General features: G+C 34.3%; 1 protein-coding gene across 1 annotated transcript in view; it reads right to left on the reverse strand.

The window, feature by feature from the left end:
- The window catches only part of LOC149808241 (putative ammonium transporter 1), a 62182-nt gene extending 44679 nt beyond the window's left edge, over nt 1-17503 (reverse strand). Inside the window, exons 1-4 of the mRNA XM_089950210.1 lie at nt 17389-17503; nt 16841-17062; nt 1280-1369; nt 674-901 (exon numbers count right to left, since the gene is read on the reverse strand). Coding sequence (XP_089806336.1) covers nt 674-901; nt 1280-1369; nt 16841-16904 — 382 coding nt within the window. The 5' untranslated portion in view covers nt 16905-17062; nt 17389-17503. The remainder of the gene's footprint in view (nt 1-673; nt 902-1279; nt 1370-16840; nt 17063-17388) is intronic.
- Nucleotides 17504-20616: the final 3113 nt, after the last annotated feature.

A 20616-nucleotide genomic window follows, 5' to 3' on the forward strand; every position in this document is an offset into this window, starting at 1 on the left:
ACTTAAGGTTACATCAATATGCATAACCTTTATCCTTCACAAGGATGACATGCAAGTTAGGTGGCGATATTTCATTTTTAAACCCATCAGAGGAGATCCATGGTTTGTCCTCTACCTGTGATCTTCAACTTATTAATATATGATGACAAGAAATCTTAAGATCATAACCTTGTCTCGATCAATAAATACAGATCTCACCCCAGGAACAAATCAACCGGCATTATCGCATTTAAATATGTGATATAATATATATATATATATATATATATATATATATATATATATATATATATATATATATATATATATATATATATATATATATATATATATATATATATATCCTCTCTAACGACAATGATCGCTTTAATATGGAATTAAAAATCTGGTTTTGAGTTTTGTTTTATAACATGCACTAATGGCATTGAAGCATATATTTCAAGGATTTTCTAAAGTTCCTTTTAAGTAAAATCGGAAATAAAATTGTTTAGAATCTGTACAGAAGACTTTGGAGAAGAACTGATCAAACCAAAAAGTATATTCCAAGATCGGAAACGGGGCTTAGACATTTATAGTAAAATCATGTATGATGAAACGTGTGGACACGTTTCGTATTTGAAAGCATGGGGCCATGTACTTTTTTAGATGGCATTCACAACAAACGAATTATGACCTGTTATAAAGAAGCTGTAGACGAAGTAGGCGATAAATTCACACCTCTCGGCCAATGCTCCAGAGACAATAGTGGCGGCGGAGGCAGCAAACGTGTACTGGAAGAAGAAGAATGCGTATCTGGTGTCTGGGAGTTCAGAGGACGCGAAGTACTTCCAGCCAATGAAATCATTTCCTTCTCCGAAAGCAAATGCGTAGCCAACGAGCCAATATGCGATTCCAGCTATAACTGAAAATTAACAGAAAATATGTCAGAGTTTACTGTACATATGTATCCTTACGAAAGAAACAATCGATTTTGATAGAATGATCTGACATGACTGACTTCCTGTGACGAAATATGTGTGCTAAGTAAGAATGAGGCAGGTCATAATCTCAACCTATGTAGCAAAAATACAAACCAAACACGCTATCTTGCATCAGCGTATATATTGTTTTTTTACGTTATTATCTTATTGGTTAGCTGTTGAATGGCGATACATATGTATTACCTTTCCGGCAGAGGATCCTGTCGTGAAATAAGCAAATCGTCCTAGTTATAAAATAAGCAGAGCGTGCTTTGCACATTGCATTTCTTTATGAAGTCAAATAAACGGTATGGACTTACACGAGTCAAAGACGTTCTTGATGAGAATATTGGTGACGTTCTTGCTTCGTACTGCGCCTGCCTCCAGAAATGCGAAACCACTTTGCATAACTAAAAAGAAAACATAGTTTTTTTTAAAGTCTACTTTGATTACACGTCTGGAGACCATCAGGTGGTATTCGCATCCTCGTCTGTTTCTCTGGATGGATGCATCTGATCAAACTACACAATCAAAACTAATCTGGGAAACTATTACACCTGTTGCCATATTTAAAGGCAACGTATTGCTTTTAAAAGGTCGTCTCTCCTAAGAAATACCCACAACACAGTCTATTTTTCCACAGTGTAATCAAATCACCGAACGAACTATGCCTACTCTATCTACGAGCAAATAACGTACGTCTTAATTCCCTAAATAAAATCAACTTGATCTCTGGAAAAAGCGGTTTGAGGAAACTCTTTTTCAAATTCTGCTCTCATACAGCTCGTTCTCAAAGATATGATTTTGGTTATTATAACTGTAAATAAAAATTCGAAATGAAGATAAGATCGGGCCTCATGGCATCAAGCAAAAGAAGATTTGTTGCAAATATCCTCCAATACAGTCCTATTTTGTGACCATATGGTAAGATATTTCTCATCATGTTGGTTAGTGTAATGGACGTCAATAGCTTCATCTTGACTTAAAAAAAACTCTATTCTAGATCATAAATCAGACAACATCATAAGTTAACACATCACAGATTCGCATCCCACTTCTCAAAAACGTAAGTTTGGACGGACTCGAATCGATGTTGCTTCATCAACCAAGTATTGAGTGTAAAGAGAAAAAAAGTTAAAGTTTTCAATGTAAAATATCTAGTGAAAAGGTTCTCATTTTCTATATTCCTGGTGGCAATTTGCAGCTCTTTTTCATCCATAAAACAATAGGGTTGCGTCGAACTCTGGTAGAGACTGAGGTATCGTGTACTTTGTTAGACTGGCTGAACTATTCTTCCCATTGTCAGGTTATATGTGTAAAAGCTGGAAAGGACATTTAAGACCCTTCGTTTTGGTGGTCTAAAGCGTTTTTCTTTACCAGTCACAGCCATTTCACCTTTTTCCGCGTGGGTTCGAGTCTCGGCTCGCCAATGTGGGTATGTGAGAAAGCTTGCCAGTAGCTTGCCGTGGGTCAGTGGTTCTTACCGGGATTTTCCCGGATTCTTCCTCGACCATTCATACTGGCCGCCATGTATCGCGTGCTGAAAATAGAGTTAAACCCACAATAACAATAACAATATTTTAAAGAAAGAAACAAATTGTATTCTACAGAAGATTTTGTTTATAGTCATAGCAACTGTTGTTGAAGAAGATGAATGGGTAAGGATGAAGGAAGGTTTGAGTACTATGCGAATGGTGTGCTTTCAATATGCAATCATTCCAACGAGAGTTTGAAAGTATTATTCAAATCTGTGGTTGGGATAGAATGTTTAGGCACAGTTATTGATCCGTTTGCCATGCTATTTTATAAGATAAAGGACTTTCTTTCATCTCATATTTACTACGCAAATCAAATGTAAAGTGAAAACATTGAAAGAGATAATTTATATTGTATATAAATTTAAATGCAAATAGAAGGACAGTGATTCGTGAGCGAATGGGTGAAGGTGAGGGCGCCAAGCCGCCCCCCACCTCGAAAATGAAAACAAGAACAAAATGAACATGAAACAACCGCTCCCCTCCAAACAATACCTGAAAGAACCTCAAAACGTTTCCTAAATAACGTCTTCCTTATGATTAGATGGTAATGATTATGCCGTGAAAACGCTTAAAATGTAAGACTTTCCAAAGGTTATGCAAATTTGCCACTATCATTATTTATGAAAAGTGTGGCATTAAAACAATAATAGCACTCATCATAGGCAATGCAACAACACACTAGTTAAGAAAAAAAGACGTATCATATATACAAATATATCAATTAGGTTAAAATTCAGCACATGTATTTCTGAGCATAACTGTCATCAAGAATGATGGAGAATGTTTTCAGCAATGCATAAACTTATCACTTTTTTAACATAAACCTTTACACGGCATGAACTACTTTTGCAAGACCGTGGGATTTATTCCAAGCCAGCAAGTCGTGAAAGACCGTCTCTAGCAACCATCGTATTTTAATTTTAGAAACACACATCACAATTCCACAATTTTACATCAGTTCCACAAGAATTAGTCCCTCAAGCTGGGCAAGGCAACATGTACTATAAAGTAATGTTGAACTAAGGGCGCCCGCAGAATTATTTTCAAGTTTTTACGGATGTAGGCCAAAACATGTTTATAGGTAAAATGGGGGGGGGGGGGGGGCGACCATGGTTTGAACCTAAATAATTATGTCACTTACTGACTAGACCTCTTTTTACATTTTAAAGTTACTTGTTTTTATTATCTATTCGATTAGACAGCAAAATTGTATGTTGTTAGTTCAATATGTATTAGTTTTCTGACGCTAACAAGAGAGTATGGGTCTACAGCAAATGCTTGTATATTTACATAATCATAGGATACATTTGTCCCAAACCCCAACCTACTCCCTCTCAGATCGGTGACTAACGATAAGATATTAGTCTTGTTTTTTCCCCCGAGGACAAATATTTTGTCTGACGTAAGTTGTGCACTATTAACCACAAAGAAAAGCTTCCATCTGTTATCATGATAAAAATCCCATCAATTGTACGATCTGGCATGTATACTGTGTGTTTTTGAATAAGTTCTAGTCATATAACCTGAGAGAGCTTAATTTGGTACGAAGCTTAATAATGGAAAAAGGTATCCATTCAGGAGAGAGAGAGAGAGAGAGAGAGAGAGAGAGAGAGAGAGAGAGAGATTGTGATTTGTTTTAGGCCAAAAATATTTGTGGATTACCATGAATTTCCATCTTTGAGGAACGGGTTTTATCCTTTTCTCAACAAAAACTGGTTTTCGCAATTAATGCAAGCATCCATTCTCTGTCTTCACGTATTATGTCATTCAACAATTAATAACATAGTGTAGAATATCCAAATATGGTCTGACAAGCCTTGTTTAGAAAATGGGTCACGGCGAGAGTCTCGCGTTATATGTCATGGCGGACACGGCGAGGTTAGTGTAACTATGCCAATTTTTTTGATCTGCAGCTTTCATTTTATTATATGCTCCTGACACATCCAGAGGTTGCTTTTGTGTTTGGCAATTGATATGCCTCCTTTATTCCAGCAAACACCGACATGCAAAATGTTATGTTCACTAGAACAATTCTCCTGCTGTAACATGTGGTGCCAAACTGTATGACGCTCCCTGCAGAATGTGTGTTTTGCTCTAATAATGTAATCATATGTAATCTCAGACAGGGTTGATAACATCCCTGACCGTATATGTTGTACACACTTCAAATGTGAATTTCGTTTCCGCTTCTAAAACTTTTAAAACAATTTAATAGATTGAACTTAATATCGGCATTAAGTGTAATATTAAGAATATACGGTGTTCAGTGTCAAGTTCACTGTTCCTTTATTAAAATTATATTAGTTTTAGGCTTCTGTAAAATTAAAATGTTTTCCCTTGCATAGTACGTTTAGTTTCCGCTCAAAAAATGATGTCGGTGTTTATGGATGGAAACTTAATTCAGCGTTTCATACGTAAGGGAACAACGATCATTCAATTTTGTTCCCACCGTTTCCTGTCGGGAGGTGGAATTGCTGTCATCACTAAGAACTCCATGATCAAACGTCTTAACCACACCACAACTTTCAATTTCTATCACACATCGTTTGAACTAGTCCAAACCACACTCACACTGGAGCAAAGGTCAGTCCATTTTTTCTGCCTATACCGCCCTCCTCCTAGTAGAAAAAAACAAGCTGACTGAATCTCTCTTTTTGGAGCAGTTTCCGAATCTCCTGGAGTATGGAAATTCGATAGGTGGCAACCTGATTATTCTTGGAGATTTCAACTTTCACTTTGACTGTCCGGGAAACCCAAACACATAAAAACTCCTAGATTCCATTAATGTTTTCAACCTGAAATAGTCAGTTAACCAACACACCCATAAACATGGTCACATTTTAGACTGGATTCTTCATAGACCTAATGATACCATTCTACGGTCCTCCCTGGTAACCCAAGAACTGCATCAGATGACCTCTGTATTATATGCCATCTTGACGTATCAGTCCCTAACCCTCCACCTTTATCTGCTACTAAGAGAAACCTCCGTATGACAAATAGAACCAAACTAGTGCATGACATCCAAGCTAACCTAACAACGTGCTTACCTCCTACAGCAAAACAACTCGATAACTGTCTGCGTTCATTGCTCGACAAACATGCCCCAGCTACCAAGTGCAGAGTATCAATTCAAAAGTGTTCTCCACGGTATAGCAGGGTTAGGGACCAGCTTCGCGCTGCTAAAAGAGACCGCCGTAAAGCTGAGAGGCTTTGCCTTTCCACCAGACTCACTATTTATAAGCAGATCTATGAAGCCGCTAGGAAGAATGTCACAGATATAGTCCATGCAGTTAAATCAACCCACTACAGTACTAAGATAATGAAAAGTTCCAGCTGCAAAGAGCTCTTCGAGATTCCTAACAAGCTAATGTCAAGGAACAAATGTACACCACTTCCAACTATCTTCTCTCCAGTCGACCTTCCGGACATGTTTGCAAATTTCTTCCGAGACAAACTACAAACCATTAGAGATAAGCTTGACAACACAATTTCAACTGACTCGTCGTCACCATACAGTTGGGATACAGAATTTCAGTGGCAACCATTAGCAGCATTTGAACCTGTCACTATGGGTTTCGTACGTACAATCCTGATGAAGAGTGCACCAAAGTCATGTGAACTTGATCCAATTCCAATATCACTGCTGCTTGAGTGCTTAGATCCAGTATTGCCTTCACTAACTGATGCTATTAATACCTCTCTCTATCATCCGGGGAATTCCCATCATTTTTCAAAACTGCCATTGTAAAGCCTCTGCTGAAGAACCAACACTCGACCATAACGATTTAAAGAACTACCGCCCAGTTTCTGATCTCCCATTCATATAAAAAAATCTTAGATAAGGTTGTTCTAACCCAGCTTGTATCTCATCTGAATTCAAACAGTCTTTTTAGCAATGTACAATCTGCATATCACCCTTGCCACAGTACTGAGACTACTCTTCTAAAAGTAGTTAATGACATTCTCTCTGCTTTGGATAGCGGAAAGATTACAGTCCTCATCCTCCTTGATTTGTCTGCAGCATTTGACATAATAGACCATGATATATTACTTCACCGTCTCCAGCATGTATTTGGCATTCATGATACAGCCTTACTGTGGTTCAAGTCCTACTTGGTCAACAGGACACAAATTGTGTATGCAAATGGAATACACTCCAACCCAGTTGATCTATGTTGTGGTGTTCCACAGGAGTCTGTTCTTGGACCTGTTGTCTTCATTCTATACACTCAGCCGCTGTCAAGTGTCATAGATCATCATCCAGTGTCTCACCAATTGTACGATGATGACACCCAAATATACAAATCTAGCCACCCAAGTGAAGTTGATGCTACCATCCTAGGTGTAGAGAGGTGCATTTCTGATGTGAAATCATGGATGACATGTATCAAGCTGCAGATGAATGATGATAAAACTGAGGCCATTCTGATCAAAACACAAAGACTTTCTCATTCACATCCTTTACCTGAAACAATAAATATCAGCAACACCAACATTAAATTCACACAGTCAGTACGAAACCTAGGTGTTACTCTGGACAGTACTCTCACATTTCACCAACATGTCATGAACATATGCAAAGCTGCATATCTTGAGCTGAGACGCATCAGCTCCATTCGCAAATATCTTTCAGTTGATGCCACTAAAACACTTGTGTGTTCACTAGTACTTTCAAGACTGGACTATTGTAACTCAATTCTGTCTGGTTCATCTCAATATCTACTCCAAAAACTTCAAAACACAGCTGCTCGGATCATACTTAGAGTACTACGATCAGAGCACACCTCCCCGCTGCTCTGTACCCTACACTGGCTATCCATTCAATCCAGAATCAAACACAAAATTTGTTCTCTGTGCTACGTTTCACTGATGGACTCCAGTCCAACATACCTCGTCCATGTGTACACACCAGCAAGATACTTACGCTTCTCTTCTGACAATTGTATACTCATTATTCCTACTATGAAAACAAAGTCATATGGACAACGTTCTTTTGCATACCAGGGCCCAGCAATGTGGAAAGAATTGCCCACTGAACTTAGACACAAAGACTCAGTGATCCCATTCAAGAGTGCTCTTAAAACTTACTTATTTCGACTGCAAGAACAAACTTAAAGATCTAATAATGTTTCCTACCTTAAATATTTTCAGCATGTTTTTTATGTTTTCTAATTTCATGGTTTTTGGTTTTTGTAATCATATCATTATATATGTTTTTTATGTTATAGGTGTTGTCTAATGTTGTAAAGCGCTTAGAGCTTCTAAAGATTATGCGCTATATAAAATCCTCATTATTGTTATTATTATTATTATTATTATTATTATTATTATTATTATTATTATTTTATTGAGTTATGGTCCATGCTTGATATGGAAGTGTGCCTTGCTTACTGATCTGGATTTCTTCAATTAAACCCTATCGGCAAGGCATACGTGTCTCTCTGATACATTTATAGGGTTCGAGTGAAGACTTCTTCGTGATGAACACAGAAGAAAGTATTCAGACGTTAGCGTTCTTATTGACTATTGAAAAATATCTACATTTTAGAAATTGCTGTAAGTGATCTTAATTTCACCATTAGGATATCATTGTTATGTGTTGCATTTTATTTCGAGTGGTAAACATATTCATCCACGTATTTATGCATTTTTGCTGGAGTTAATAAATACCACCAGAATCTGAATACATCCTTTTGGCAGTAATGGAACCTATAGAAAGCGTATAGTTTATGACGTAACCTTCCGTCTGTATGGTGTCGTTCGTTATACCTTTTGTCGTCAGTTGTACCTTTAGTCATCCGTTATACCTTTTGATGTCTAACATACCGTTGGCATTCTTCATTAACATTTGCATTAATTTCATCTTCTCCATTTCTGTCATTCTAATTTCAATACTTACATTGTTAGGAAATGTTTCTTAAATGATCACGATTGATGTCCACCAGTAAGGCCTATAGCAGTCACTAAAGCAAACAGCAAAAAAAAAAAAAAACTCTCCATATCATTCGTCTAATTTAAAAATAGAAAATATACAACATTACTATTTGCATTTGGTTTACCTCTAAGCAGTGTTATATTAATTTAAAAAAAAAAAAAAAAAAAAAAAAAAAAAAAATATTACACGCATTTGAAACCTTCAAGATTCAATAATGGAAATTGTTCTTCATTCTACCACATTTCTACACACACAAAAATGGATGCGTTCCCAATTTCTACCAAAAAACTCTTCTAAGTGTTTTACGATTTCACGCTCTAACGTTTCTGATTGCAAAAATCGTACAGTACGACACAGTAAATGGAAATTAAATGTACTTCTTCACTGATTTGGCATCTACAAATTGGTATGTATGCATGGAAATAATTATAGTCATGACGTTTTGATGCTTTATACTGAACTAATAGCCTACATACCAATTGGTTTGAAGGGCGAAAAGGTAAACGTTAAATTATTTGATAAATCTAGGTCAATTAAGAATATTTTTGTTTAAAAGAATATACAATGTGACTTGACCGTTGCCGTCCGCATGGCATGGAGAATATACATCCATTTTTAGACTCTGTTTTACTAAGGTATATCTAAGTGTGTGCTCTTTCCTGCATCCACAATATAATGTGTTAGTTTCTGTTGTTTTTCAATTTGCATACGCGAGATTTTGTGTCACGCTCCATCATGCTTTAGGTGTGTGGTTTAAATTTGTATTTCTTATTTCAAGCTCTATTTATTCCTGAGTATGTATTCTCAGGAGGAAATCCGAGTTCGATCTCTAAACATTTGATGTACAAGTCTGACGCTTAGAGCGATTATTCCATTCCACTCTGATTAATATTATAATTCCTTGTCTATATGACAAGATTACATTCGTGATTTCATTATGCCATTAGGGATATTTCTGAATAGAGAAAACCAGAAATAATTCAGTTCGATGAATGAAAGGAATTTTATAATATTCGTATCAATTAATTATTGTAGGAAGAAAACTTTAAGTATTTTATTCCATTAGTCCATTTCAAAATATGCCACATTAATCATAAAGCCCAATTTACCTCAAAGTGATTTTTGGTTGAATCCTGTTATCAACGATTCGACGAGGGGCAGAACCGCCATGAGGTTGGAAAAGTGCGGTTTTGCAGTTATGAACAACATGCCAAAAATGGCATTTAATAATTAGATAACGAGACTGAGAAGGTGTGTCGGGGTGAATGGGGTGTACCGTGAACTGAATTTACTGAATTGCTGTTAAATAGCAAGGAACTTTTGTTGTACGGCACAGATATTCATTACCTTTTAAATACGTCTCTTATTTGTTAATTTCAGATCTGTTTGAATGTCTGTCCAAGATCTGTCTGAATGAATAATTATAAGTTAGACCCAGTACATTATTTTAGTGCATCAGTGCATCTAGAATCAGATTCTGAATAAGCATGATGCCTAATGGACATGCTGACGCAAATCAAGATTGTTTTAATTTAGTTAATGATAACAAAATATGTGAGAAAGCGTTATCAGGGAGGGAAACAAGCAAATTTTAGAGAACATGTTTAAAGTTCTGAATACTTGATAATAAGAAACATCAAGATCTAGTTCATACATTATGTAGCTAAACGCCCACAATTTGTGACAGCAAATGACCGTTAAAAATTTAAATGGGCAGACTAAAAAGAAATAAGAGAAAATATTGATGTCACAACTATGTAAGAAATATTCATTAAAATTATTTGATTGGAAAAAAAAGCATTTATAACTTTAAAATAAAGAATTGCTTTTTCAAATTCTTTCTTCCGATATAATTTTGATTATTGTCACAATATTTGGGGACACTAATCATCTAATCTTTTAAAACGCTTGAAACGCCCGAAAAAACACTGTAGCTAGAACTCTTTGGATGAAAAATACTTGTTATTAAAAAGTCCAACCTTACACAGATAGAATAAAACAACAAAATTAAGCCTAATATACAAAGTCTAAAACAAGGAATTAGTCCTCATATACAAAGTTTACAACAGCGAATTAGGCAACACATACAAAGTTAAAACAACCTGGCTCCAGGTTATCTGAACACTTTTATTCTAATCTCAGAAGTTCATTGTGGACTCACTAGATCGTCTTCTAAAATCAACTGAGTGTCCGAAAATACAAGACTGATAGTTTTTAAGAATTAGTTTTACATACAATGGTGTTTTTGTACGGAACATTTAATGTTCCGCAACCTTCTTCAGCATTTAAAAAAAACGTAAAACTTTCATTTTTGACCCAATATAAATTATTAGCCCTTTCTATAAATAATACAACCTGCAGTATTTTATTGCCTCCAATCTTTCATGATACTTATACTTATGTGATTCACGTATTTTATTGAATCACAACCCTCTGTGAGATGAGCCTTCCACTAAACAGCTGAACAAGAATAAGTTAGTTTAACATCATCTTCGTCGTCGTCGTCATCATCATCATCATCGTCATCATCTTATTATTATTATTATTATTATTACAAATAAGCTTGGAAAAGAGAAAATAAAAAATCACTATTTTTTTACATACCTATTTTAAAGATAACTTCAAAATATATATGAAGAATATTGGCATTTCTAAGAAACAAATATCAGGACATGCATGTATAAGAAGGCTCATTCACAAAACTAAACACCACCATAACTGATGTGGTCACATACGCACAGACACACACACACACACACACAGACACACACACACACACACATATATATATATATATATATATATATATATATATATATATATATATATATATATATATATATATATATATATATATATATATATATATATATATATATATATATATATATATATATATATATATACTCTATTAATTGTCTGTACAGTTTCTGTAAGAGCTATTTTTCCTACGTTAAACTTAAACGCAAACAGTTTTATGAACTGAGGCGAAATTAGCCCGTTTCACCTAAATCTGCATTTATCAATATATCGGTTTGCATGTAGATTTAGCAAATTAACTACATCATTAGTTTTGTCTATAATACTAAAGATATATTTATGTTTGTGAATCCCAAATTATTTCTACGATACCTATGCTTTTATCCATTGTATAATTTAAAAAAATCTTAGTTATGAGAAAATCCTAAATGACATTAAAAAGAGTCTCCATATGTAACACACTAAAAGAACAGAGATTGTTTTGAAATAATTCTGATTTTTCTGAGAAATGCGTGCGTATGCAAAATTCTACATAATTTGTTGAACTGCAACGGTCAATGTTTTCAACATTTGACGTTATATATGGTGCAAACAGATTCTTCCTGTCGCTATCTTCTAATTAAAAGTTCAGTTCTTTTTTCAAAGCTGGTACTTCATTGCCTCCAAAGAATAAGTGGGTTTTAAATGTGTATATCATTATACTTGGAATCTATTTAGTTTGTATTGTATACGGGGGGGGGGGAGGGAGGCAGGGAGATGTACAATTTATTTAAGCTTAATCTAAAGTTGACATAATATTGGAAGAAAGACAAATTTACAAGAACATTCAATTTTTCTATTGACTGGGAGTAGCTTTGAGAGACTAGCATTTCTTTTCTCTCTTGTTTAATTTACTTTAATGAAAATCACATAAAGCTCTCATCGATATCCAATGGATTTTACATTTATATTTTTTTTAATTTTAACAAAAACCACCAAATTTTCTTTCAATTCAACAAATAATTCACTTTATTAAAATACAAAGTGAAAATGTTAAACGAACTTTCGTTATTGCGAATTAAATCCAAAATTATACGAATTTCCAACACAAGTCCTAATTTTTAAAGTTCTAAATAAACGTTAGTGATATTCAAAAATAAATCCTGCGTTGGATGTCTTGATATTCATGTTGTGGCTTTTTGTCGTGGTTATGCGCCAACAGTCTTTTGTTGGATTACAATAATACAATCCATGAATATATCCTTTTTTGAATTTCTCTATAAATGCAAGTCTCTATTTCCAAGAATGATATTTCTGAGCACTTTGTATTTCCAGGGAATAATATCTTGAATTAAATAATTTTAATAAATAAATTCCAGCCCAAATGAAATGCTGGACACAACAATAATACAACTGATTCTACCCAGATGTTACAACACGAATGAATAATTTCTAGAAAAACAAGATTATATAGTCATCTACTTGACCTTGGCCAAAATTGACATTTTCAAAATAAAAAGACTACTACCTGATGGAAAATTTAATTCGGTAGGGTCCCAAATGTTTACAAGATAACATATTATTTATAATTAGATGGTCTGTTTCTAAAATTCTAATATCAAATTCATTCGGCAGTTCATGGGGACTTTACAAAGTTTTAGTCTCAGGTTGAGATAAACATGTTTTCAAAACCAAAAATCACTGATTTAGGTCAGGTAGAAAATGAACTTGATTTTGGACAAGGTCAAGTCCAAAATATAATTATCCATAGCATATAATAAAATTTAAAAAATGCAAATTAACTATACATAACATTAGCGCTTAATTTTAATCATTTTTTTTTATGGGTGGCTTTGTTGTTATAGCATTTTGAGTAGGGTTTCATGTCCTAACAACTATTTTGACTACCACTAAGCCAGATTTTTCTTATACACAATTTGACCACCACCTAGTCAGAAGTTATGTTCAATAAAGTTTGATGATCACTGGGGCAGGTGCTCTCGATAAATAATCTGACGACCACAGAATAAGGTTTTTATCTTAACAGATCTGGCAACCACTGAGCCAGTAGTTACTCTAATAAAAATGTGACGACCACTGAGTCTGATGTTTCTCTTAAAAATTTGAACTTCACTAGGCAAGGATTTCATCATACAAAGTTAACGACAACGGAGCCATGATTTTCTCATAAAAATCTGACTATCACTGAGTCTGGTATTTCTCATTAAACTTTTACGACCACTGAACCAGTAATTTCTTTTCAACATTTAAAGAATGCTGATGCGGGTACTTCTTGTAAGAATCGTACAATTCTCATCCAGTTTTTTTTCAAAACAATTTGGCGGACAGAACCAGGTGTTTCATATAAAATCGGACAAAGACTATGTCATAAACCGTTCTTGTGCCAAAAGCGGGTAATATACGTATCTCAAGGCCAGTGTCCTAAGTTTATTAGTCAATTTTTATGCCCATTGGACAATGGTGAAGGATACACATTATGGCAAAGGCCACGGGTTAGATGAGCAAGAAATTATAACCTTTTTGAGTAATCTTCAGTAACTATCTAATGTTAATGAATCCGAGTTTTCTGTCTTAAAGCATATTTTATGAGAAAGAACGCAAAATTTCGGACTAATCCACATGTTCGAGTTAAGACTATTTCCGTGTTTACGACTGTGTTCCAGACTGCCAGAAGCACAGTGACATATATCTTTTTCATACCAAAAGAGGTGATCTGACATGGCATGACAATAACCAGGTTTCATCGAGAATTGTGCCTGTCTTGTTCCTTATCTCTTCTCCTGTTTATTTGTCTATTAATCTCGTTGTATTTGTGTATTTATGTAGGTAAGTAATTAGGTAGATATAGATAGGTAGGTAAATATTCATGAACGGATAGATGGAGGAAGCTATAAAATTTATTTGTAAATAATGTAGTAAATTTAGAGTATGTGCACGTGGTTGTAGTGCCCAGTTTTAAGCAATTCTTAGATTTGTGTGATTACTTGTTTGATTATTGGAATTTGGCGCCATGGAAATATTCCTGGCCCGAACTAATGAGCTAATTAATAGGAGCAAACGTCACGGAGTGAAGTGTTAGTGTGTTTCCATGATGTCCTGGTTCACTAGTAGTGAATTCCGACCAAAACCGAATGACTGTCCCTGGAGTAAATAGTACATATTAAAATCTAGTGGTATACATTGGTAGCGTGACTGCAAGGACAGCACTTACGGTATTAAACCGGTAAATTACACAAGGGCATAAATAAAAAGGGACTTGGCAGAGACCGTTTATGTCGCCATGCGGGCGAATATGGTGCAGTTATATCGGCGAAATGTGCCTGGAAAGCATACATTGACTGGCCTAAGGTGGCGGAGTTAAAATAGTTCCCATTGTTAGGGAGTACTCGTATATGTTCTAAGGCGTGAACGGTTGGTGGTACGGAAACATAATGAAGCCAAAACACGCAGATGTACGGTTGATGGATAGTTGACAGTTTGGTTTATCTGTGGTCTTGCATTAATTAGAGGAAAATTTAGGTATAGAATGGACACGTCGGGCTTTCTGATTTACAACTGAGGTTGTATGGAAGTCTTTGGAAAGTCGGGGAAACTTATGACTTCTAGCGAGAATCGCGCCAGGGTTTGACAACCGCTCGGTCAAGTAAATACCCGTGTGCGTGTAACAATAAGTTTGGAAGAATGTTTTATTAACGCACCATAATTCATCAGACTTTGAGATGACTCTAATGTGCTGAACCTTCAAAATATTATTGAATAAACGTCAGCTGTGTATATTGGGCAAATGTATTCGAGTGCAAGTGGAGTTCGAGCTTTCAATCCAACGAAAAAGCAGATTAGTTTCTACTGTGCATTATAACAAGTAATATTCTTTTAGAAATGCAGCTGCCATTCTATGGAGTGAGTTACCCAATCACTTAAGAAAATCTTATAATTTATTTATTTATTTACATGTTCTTCTTACCCGATGATGATGATGATGATTTATTTATTTACTTATTCTCGGATTCTTTGACGAAATGTATTGTTCGACATTTGGCCAAATCTAATAACAAACAACATTCTCTGCTTTGCATATGTATAAAATTAATTAAGTGATATACACTTTAATATCGTCCCCATGACGTAGGCCACGCGTTATATTAATCACGCGGTTTCGCGTCATATTTAAGACGTGCAATAGATAATGATGTTGCTATGGTTTGGAAATAAAATCTTAGATAAGAGAAAATTATTTTTTTAATAAGAAGGGTTCACGGATAAATTGTGCTATGTGCACTATAGTTTCTCAGATAAGGTAAGTGTGGAATAATAAATGCTTTGTTGATTAATATACAAAATGTATTTTGGTGCTTTTAGATAATGACGATACATTTTACTCCAGGTAGATTCTTTTTTTTTTTTTTCATTCGTTTTATCACTGTGGAAATCTAATTATTTCGATAAAAGACTGAAAAAGTGTCTCAAAATGCTATTAAAGTTTTCATTGGAAGCTAGACGTACATCGGTTTCGAACTTTACGCTGGTTTTTTTTCTTTCCAATACACGATGTTTGTTTCCCGAAATATATTGGTTAGACTGTCTTAAGGTTATAAAAGTTATACTTAGATACTTTATGACTTTCCTGCAATTACGATTACAAAATGACTCCGATTATGAACATCAATAGTGTTACATAGTTGTATTTCCTACCTCCTTCCGGTAATATCACATAAGATCAGTAATCTTTCGTCTAATTTCATATAAAACAAACTTTTTACAGTTACAAAATCGCTTCTGGGGAGTAGGTCTGTGTTTACTGGCTCTGCGAAATTACATATCTTGGTTCCTTTCTTCCCTTTAAATAAAACCCACACCCCCATATCACTCCAAAATATACACTAATTTTCATTTTGTTCCCTAGGTGTCTGAAAAAATACATATATGTGTCCTTGCTTTCTAAACATTTGTTTATCTCCAGAATCCTTGGTAAGGCGTCGTTAGTCCTTACTTTCATAAAACTATTACTAACAGTAATAGATCAAATGTAATTTATTTTATATTGCACGTAAAATGGTGGTGGGCTAAAATGTATCACTTCCTTCCTTCCTTCCTTCCTTCATTCATTCATTCATTCATTCATAAGGTAAAATAAAAGAAGAAAAAAACAAAGAAAAATATGAAAAAGGTGAGGACATGACGTACAACTGCATGTATAAATGACCAACACATTGACACATAAATGAGAAGACATTGTTTTATAGGTGATTGGCATAATCCTGTGGGGCAAATACACCTACACAGTGCATTGACATTAAATACTTACGCGAATATTATTAGATCCTTATTTATTGAACCGGAACTTTATTTCATTTGCAATTCGGCTGTCAGATATTCGTTTCTTTTATCGTCTCAAAAACGAAATATTTGGTGGGACTTCTGGACCATACTAATTGAAATTCAGTGAAAGGAGAAAAACTTTAACCAAAGATTTATGCTTAGATAAAGTTAGGAGTATTAACAGTTCAAAGAGATAGAACAAAGGATATATTAAATATTTTCCAAATAATTGTGCAACAACAACAGTAACGATAATAATAATAATAATAATAATAACAATTTCTATTATTATTATTATTATTATTATTATTATTATTTATACTTACAAATAATACACATTCCAGTGATGATCAGAAAGAACTGGTCCATATTATCTTCAAGTGCTCCCATTTTTGCACAGAGAGAAGGATAAAAATGCAAAATAAAGTCTGTATCTAAAATCACTCCTTTCCCCAAAAACAACTGTCACGCTCAGTATGGATGGGATTTCTTGGCAGATATTTCTGTTTAACTTCTCTTTCACGTCAACTAGCTGGATATGTCTGCGACTAAATGAACACAAAATGTCTTCAATTAATTTTCTTGCGAATTTTGAGTTTCACTTTTTGGAAAATCTCATCTTATATATCATAACTGCAGTGAGTTTGAAGAAATTATAATATTATTTTTTTATCGCTAACCATGCATACTCAAAAATGTGAATAAGAAAGAAACTGATATGGTACCATGTATAACTGTTTTTGTCGAAAAACGAATTTAACTGTAAGAGAGCAAAAACAAAAATCGATAATCTCAATAATCTCAAAGATTTGGCTTTTTGTCTAAATATTAAAGTTTTTCAAAACAATATTTGATACAAAAGATACAACTTTACCAGAAAAGGTATTACACGATCAGTCAGTTTTCTCAGCAAGTTCTATGTTCCTTGAGATGTATGGTCACATGTGTCAGAATGACAACTTGAGATTCAGGAAGGTTCTAACATCCGTGCAGAAAGAATTAAAAGCTGTCGATTGGACGTAGTTTTGCTTTTTTTCCCTGTGAATTAAACCAATCCGGTCTAAGCAGGTTTTAACCGCAACTTGGGGACATTTTATATAATCAGGTTGAACAAGTACATTACAAAAATTAGCATCAGTCTCCTAACACAAGGGAGATAAATGTAGCTCGTAGACACCCTTGTAACGTTGACACCTTGCAGAGTGTAAAACAAATACACGAAGAAATAAATATTCAGAATAAAAGCTATCAATCAAATAGGTGTTATTCGTTTCTTAGTTTTGCTTATTTCTTATCGACCGTTCGAACACCTTTAAAGTATTCGATTAGTGTCAACTCCATTATCGTGCTCTTAGATCACTGTTGTTTTATCTATGTCGAGGATTGTACCATCAAGAGAAAATTCAAGAAAAGGACAATGAACGCAACTACCTTAATGAATAAAGTCTTTGAAATCTGAGTGAAAACTATCGATACGAAAAAATAAAAAAAAATAAACTATTATGAATAACGAATATTGATTTGTTTATCATATAATAATCTTTGAATTTTAATAGTGTTACCAGATCAGGGGTCTCAAACTCAAAACACCCCGAGGGCCACATGAGGACAAGTACATTAGTCCGAGGGCCGCATCACTGAAACATTTTCAAACAGCGAATAGCAACGCATATAAAAGACAGCCATCTGTAACGTTGGAAACAAGAAGTAGACGATGTAACAATCAAATTTTTATCAAAGTTTGCTACCTCTGACGAAAATAATTGTATTATTAATTATTTTACAAATGCCGGCCGCAATAAATAACTCCAAAGGCAACACATTTAGGACCCTGATCTAGATACAATGTTTGACAGTGTGTTAGTGTGCAGGTGAACAGAACGCATATGTGTTCTTAGACATCATTTGTATGTAGCACTGCACATTCAGAATCATACATACCTGTATGGTTGTCGGTTTGTTGACATGTATTAAACCTATATATTGTATATGTTTATTCTTGCACCTGTTGACCACTAATGTTAAGTTTTATTTGAAAGTGTGTGTGTGTGTGTGTGTGTGTGTGTGTGCGCGCGTGTGCGCGTGTGTGTGTACGTGTGTACCCGAATATGAGTTATTTTATTATATTATAAACTGTAAACTGTAAATAAGTTGATTACAATGTGGCTGGTACGTCTTTTATTACAAATGTGCCATGCTTTGTGAACAGTAGAGAATATTATTAATATTATTATTAAATAATATCGATGGATTTAATTTTGAAAACTGTAATAATACATTAAAAAATGAAGTAGGTAAAGGGATTCAAAGCCGACAAAAATAGCAAATTTTTCTATTCATTAAGAATAATCCGCTTAAGTCTACCTATTCGCAATACTAGTCATGACATCTTTTCACTTGATAGCAATTCACAACAAAACGTATTAGGTCTACCACTAATGGTAAAGAAATGCAATTAAGATTAAAAGGAAGATAGAGTTATCTACTTGTGTATGCAAATAATTTAAAAAAACGTCGCGGCTTTAACAATGCCATTCAAATTTGGAACTACATTATATATATATATATATATATATATATATATATATATATATATATATATATATATATATATATATATATATATATATATATATATATATATATATATATATATATATATATATATATATATATATATATATATATATATATATATATATATATATATATATATATATATATATATATATATATATAAAGAATACAAACGATTGGCGAATAACAGTCCTTTCAAGTCCACTGGATCCAGCAAGGGATCAACTGTGTCAGGGATTGATTAAGATACATGCAATAAACAGACAATGACCAATGCAAAACGTGTATCTGACTAGCCTGAGCGCATTCAACTCTTCATGAGTTTTTTCAAAAGCAAATACAAAACATAGACGAGACAAACAAATAAAACACAAAAACCGTTGTGTTTGCAAAACTTTACACAACTGTTTCTATAGGAATTAAACCTTTAAATGTATTATGTTTCAACTAGCTTATTTAAACTTGTTGCTGATGCTGGAAAATATTTTAATACATGCATATATATCAGCAGTTGGTTTCACTTGGGTTAACCACATGATGGTCCATTTTAAGAGGTTTTCGTTGGATAGGAAATTGTTCACGCGAAATATAGAAATACCTGTAGTTTCACTTATTTTCACTTATGACTTCAATCAAGTTACACTCGTGAAATATGTTTTAAATCTTTTTCGAAACCTTAAAAAGTATACATTCATCTTCTGTTACCTCGAACCGTTGTGGTTGATCAAAAATAAATAATGTTTCATGAGATACCAATATCTTTGAGGCGGATCAGCAAATACGGTAAATATTCAATATCGCAAAATTTCTTATTTTATATCAAACTAACGATGTATACATTCCAAATGACTACTCATATGTTTTCTTGAGTTTATTTTTTTTAAAAATCATTTCCATTTCTTTCGAAAATGGATGATTTAACCATTTCTTACAAGTATATATTCAGGGTTGTGACGGAATACCTGAGGGGAAGATGCACTATTTGCGTAAGATGTCCAGACTACCTGAGGGGAATGTGTTCTATTTGCGTCAGATGTCCAGACTACCTGAGGGGGAATGTGTTCTATTTGCGTCAGATGCATACAATTAAGGTCATACCAACACTCGTTCTAAAACTTTAACACATGTAGACTTTTTGTGTGCTTCCGCATTCCGAACCACAGGCTGATGATGTCACCTCAGTCAGATCCTGATTGTGCTTAACCATTGTAACATTGCTCCTCATCCGTTCTGTGCATGCACTCCTTTCTTGCCGCAGCGACAGGAACAAATTGCTATGAATCAAAATAGAATCCTGGTTGTGCTTATTCACTGTGAATTTTCTTTTCATCCGTTCTGCGCATGCAATCCTTTCCGCAGCGACAGATACAAGTTGTAATGAAGCGATAAAGAAAACTATCCCTTCAAAACAAATCTGAACTATAAAATCATTAAGTTGTTGATAGTCTAAAATAGAGTGGTTTCTGTCCCAAAACGTGTATTAGTTTCAGAATTTTTGTAGCTCTCCATTTAACTTCCTATTAAT

Source organism: Sinohyriopsis cumingii, chromosome 1 (assembly GCF_028554795.1).
Source record: "Sinohyriopsis cumingii isolate HCF-2022 chromosome 1, ASM2855479v2, whole genome shotgun sequence".
Taxonomy (NCBI): Eukaryota; Metazoa; Mollusca; class Bivalvia; order Unionida; family Unionidae; genus Sinohyriopsis; species Sinohyriopsis cumingii.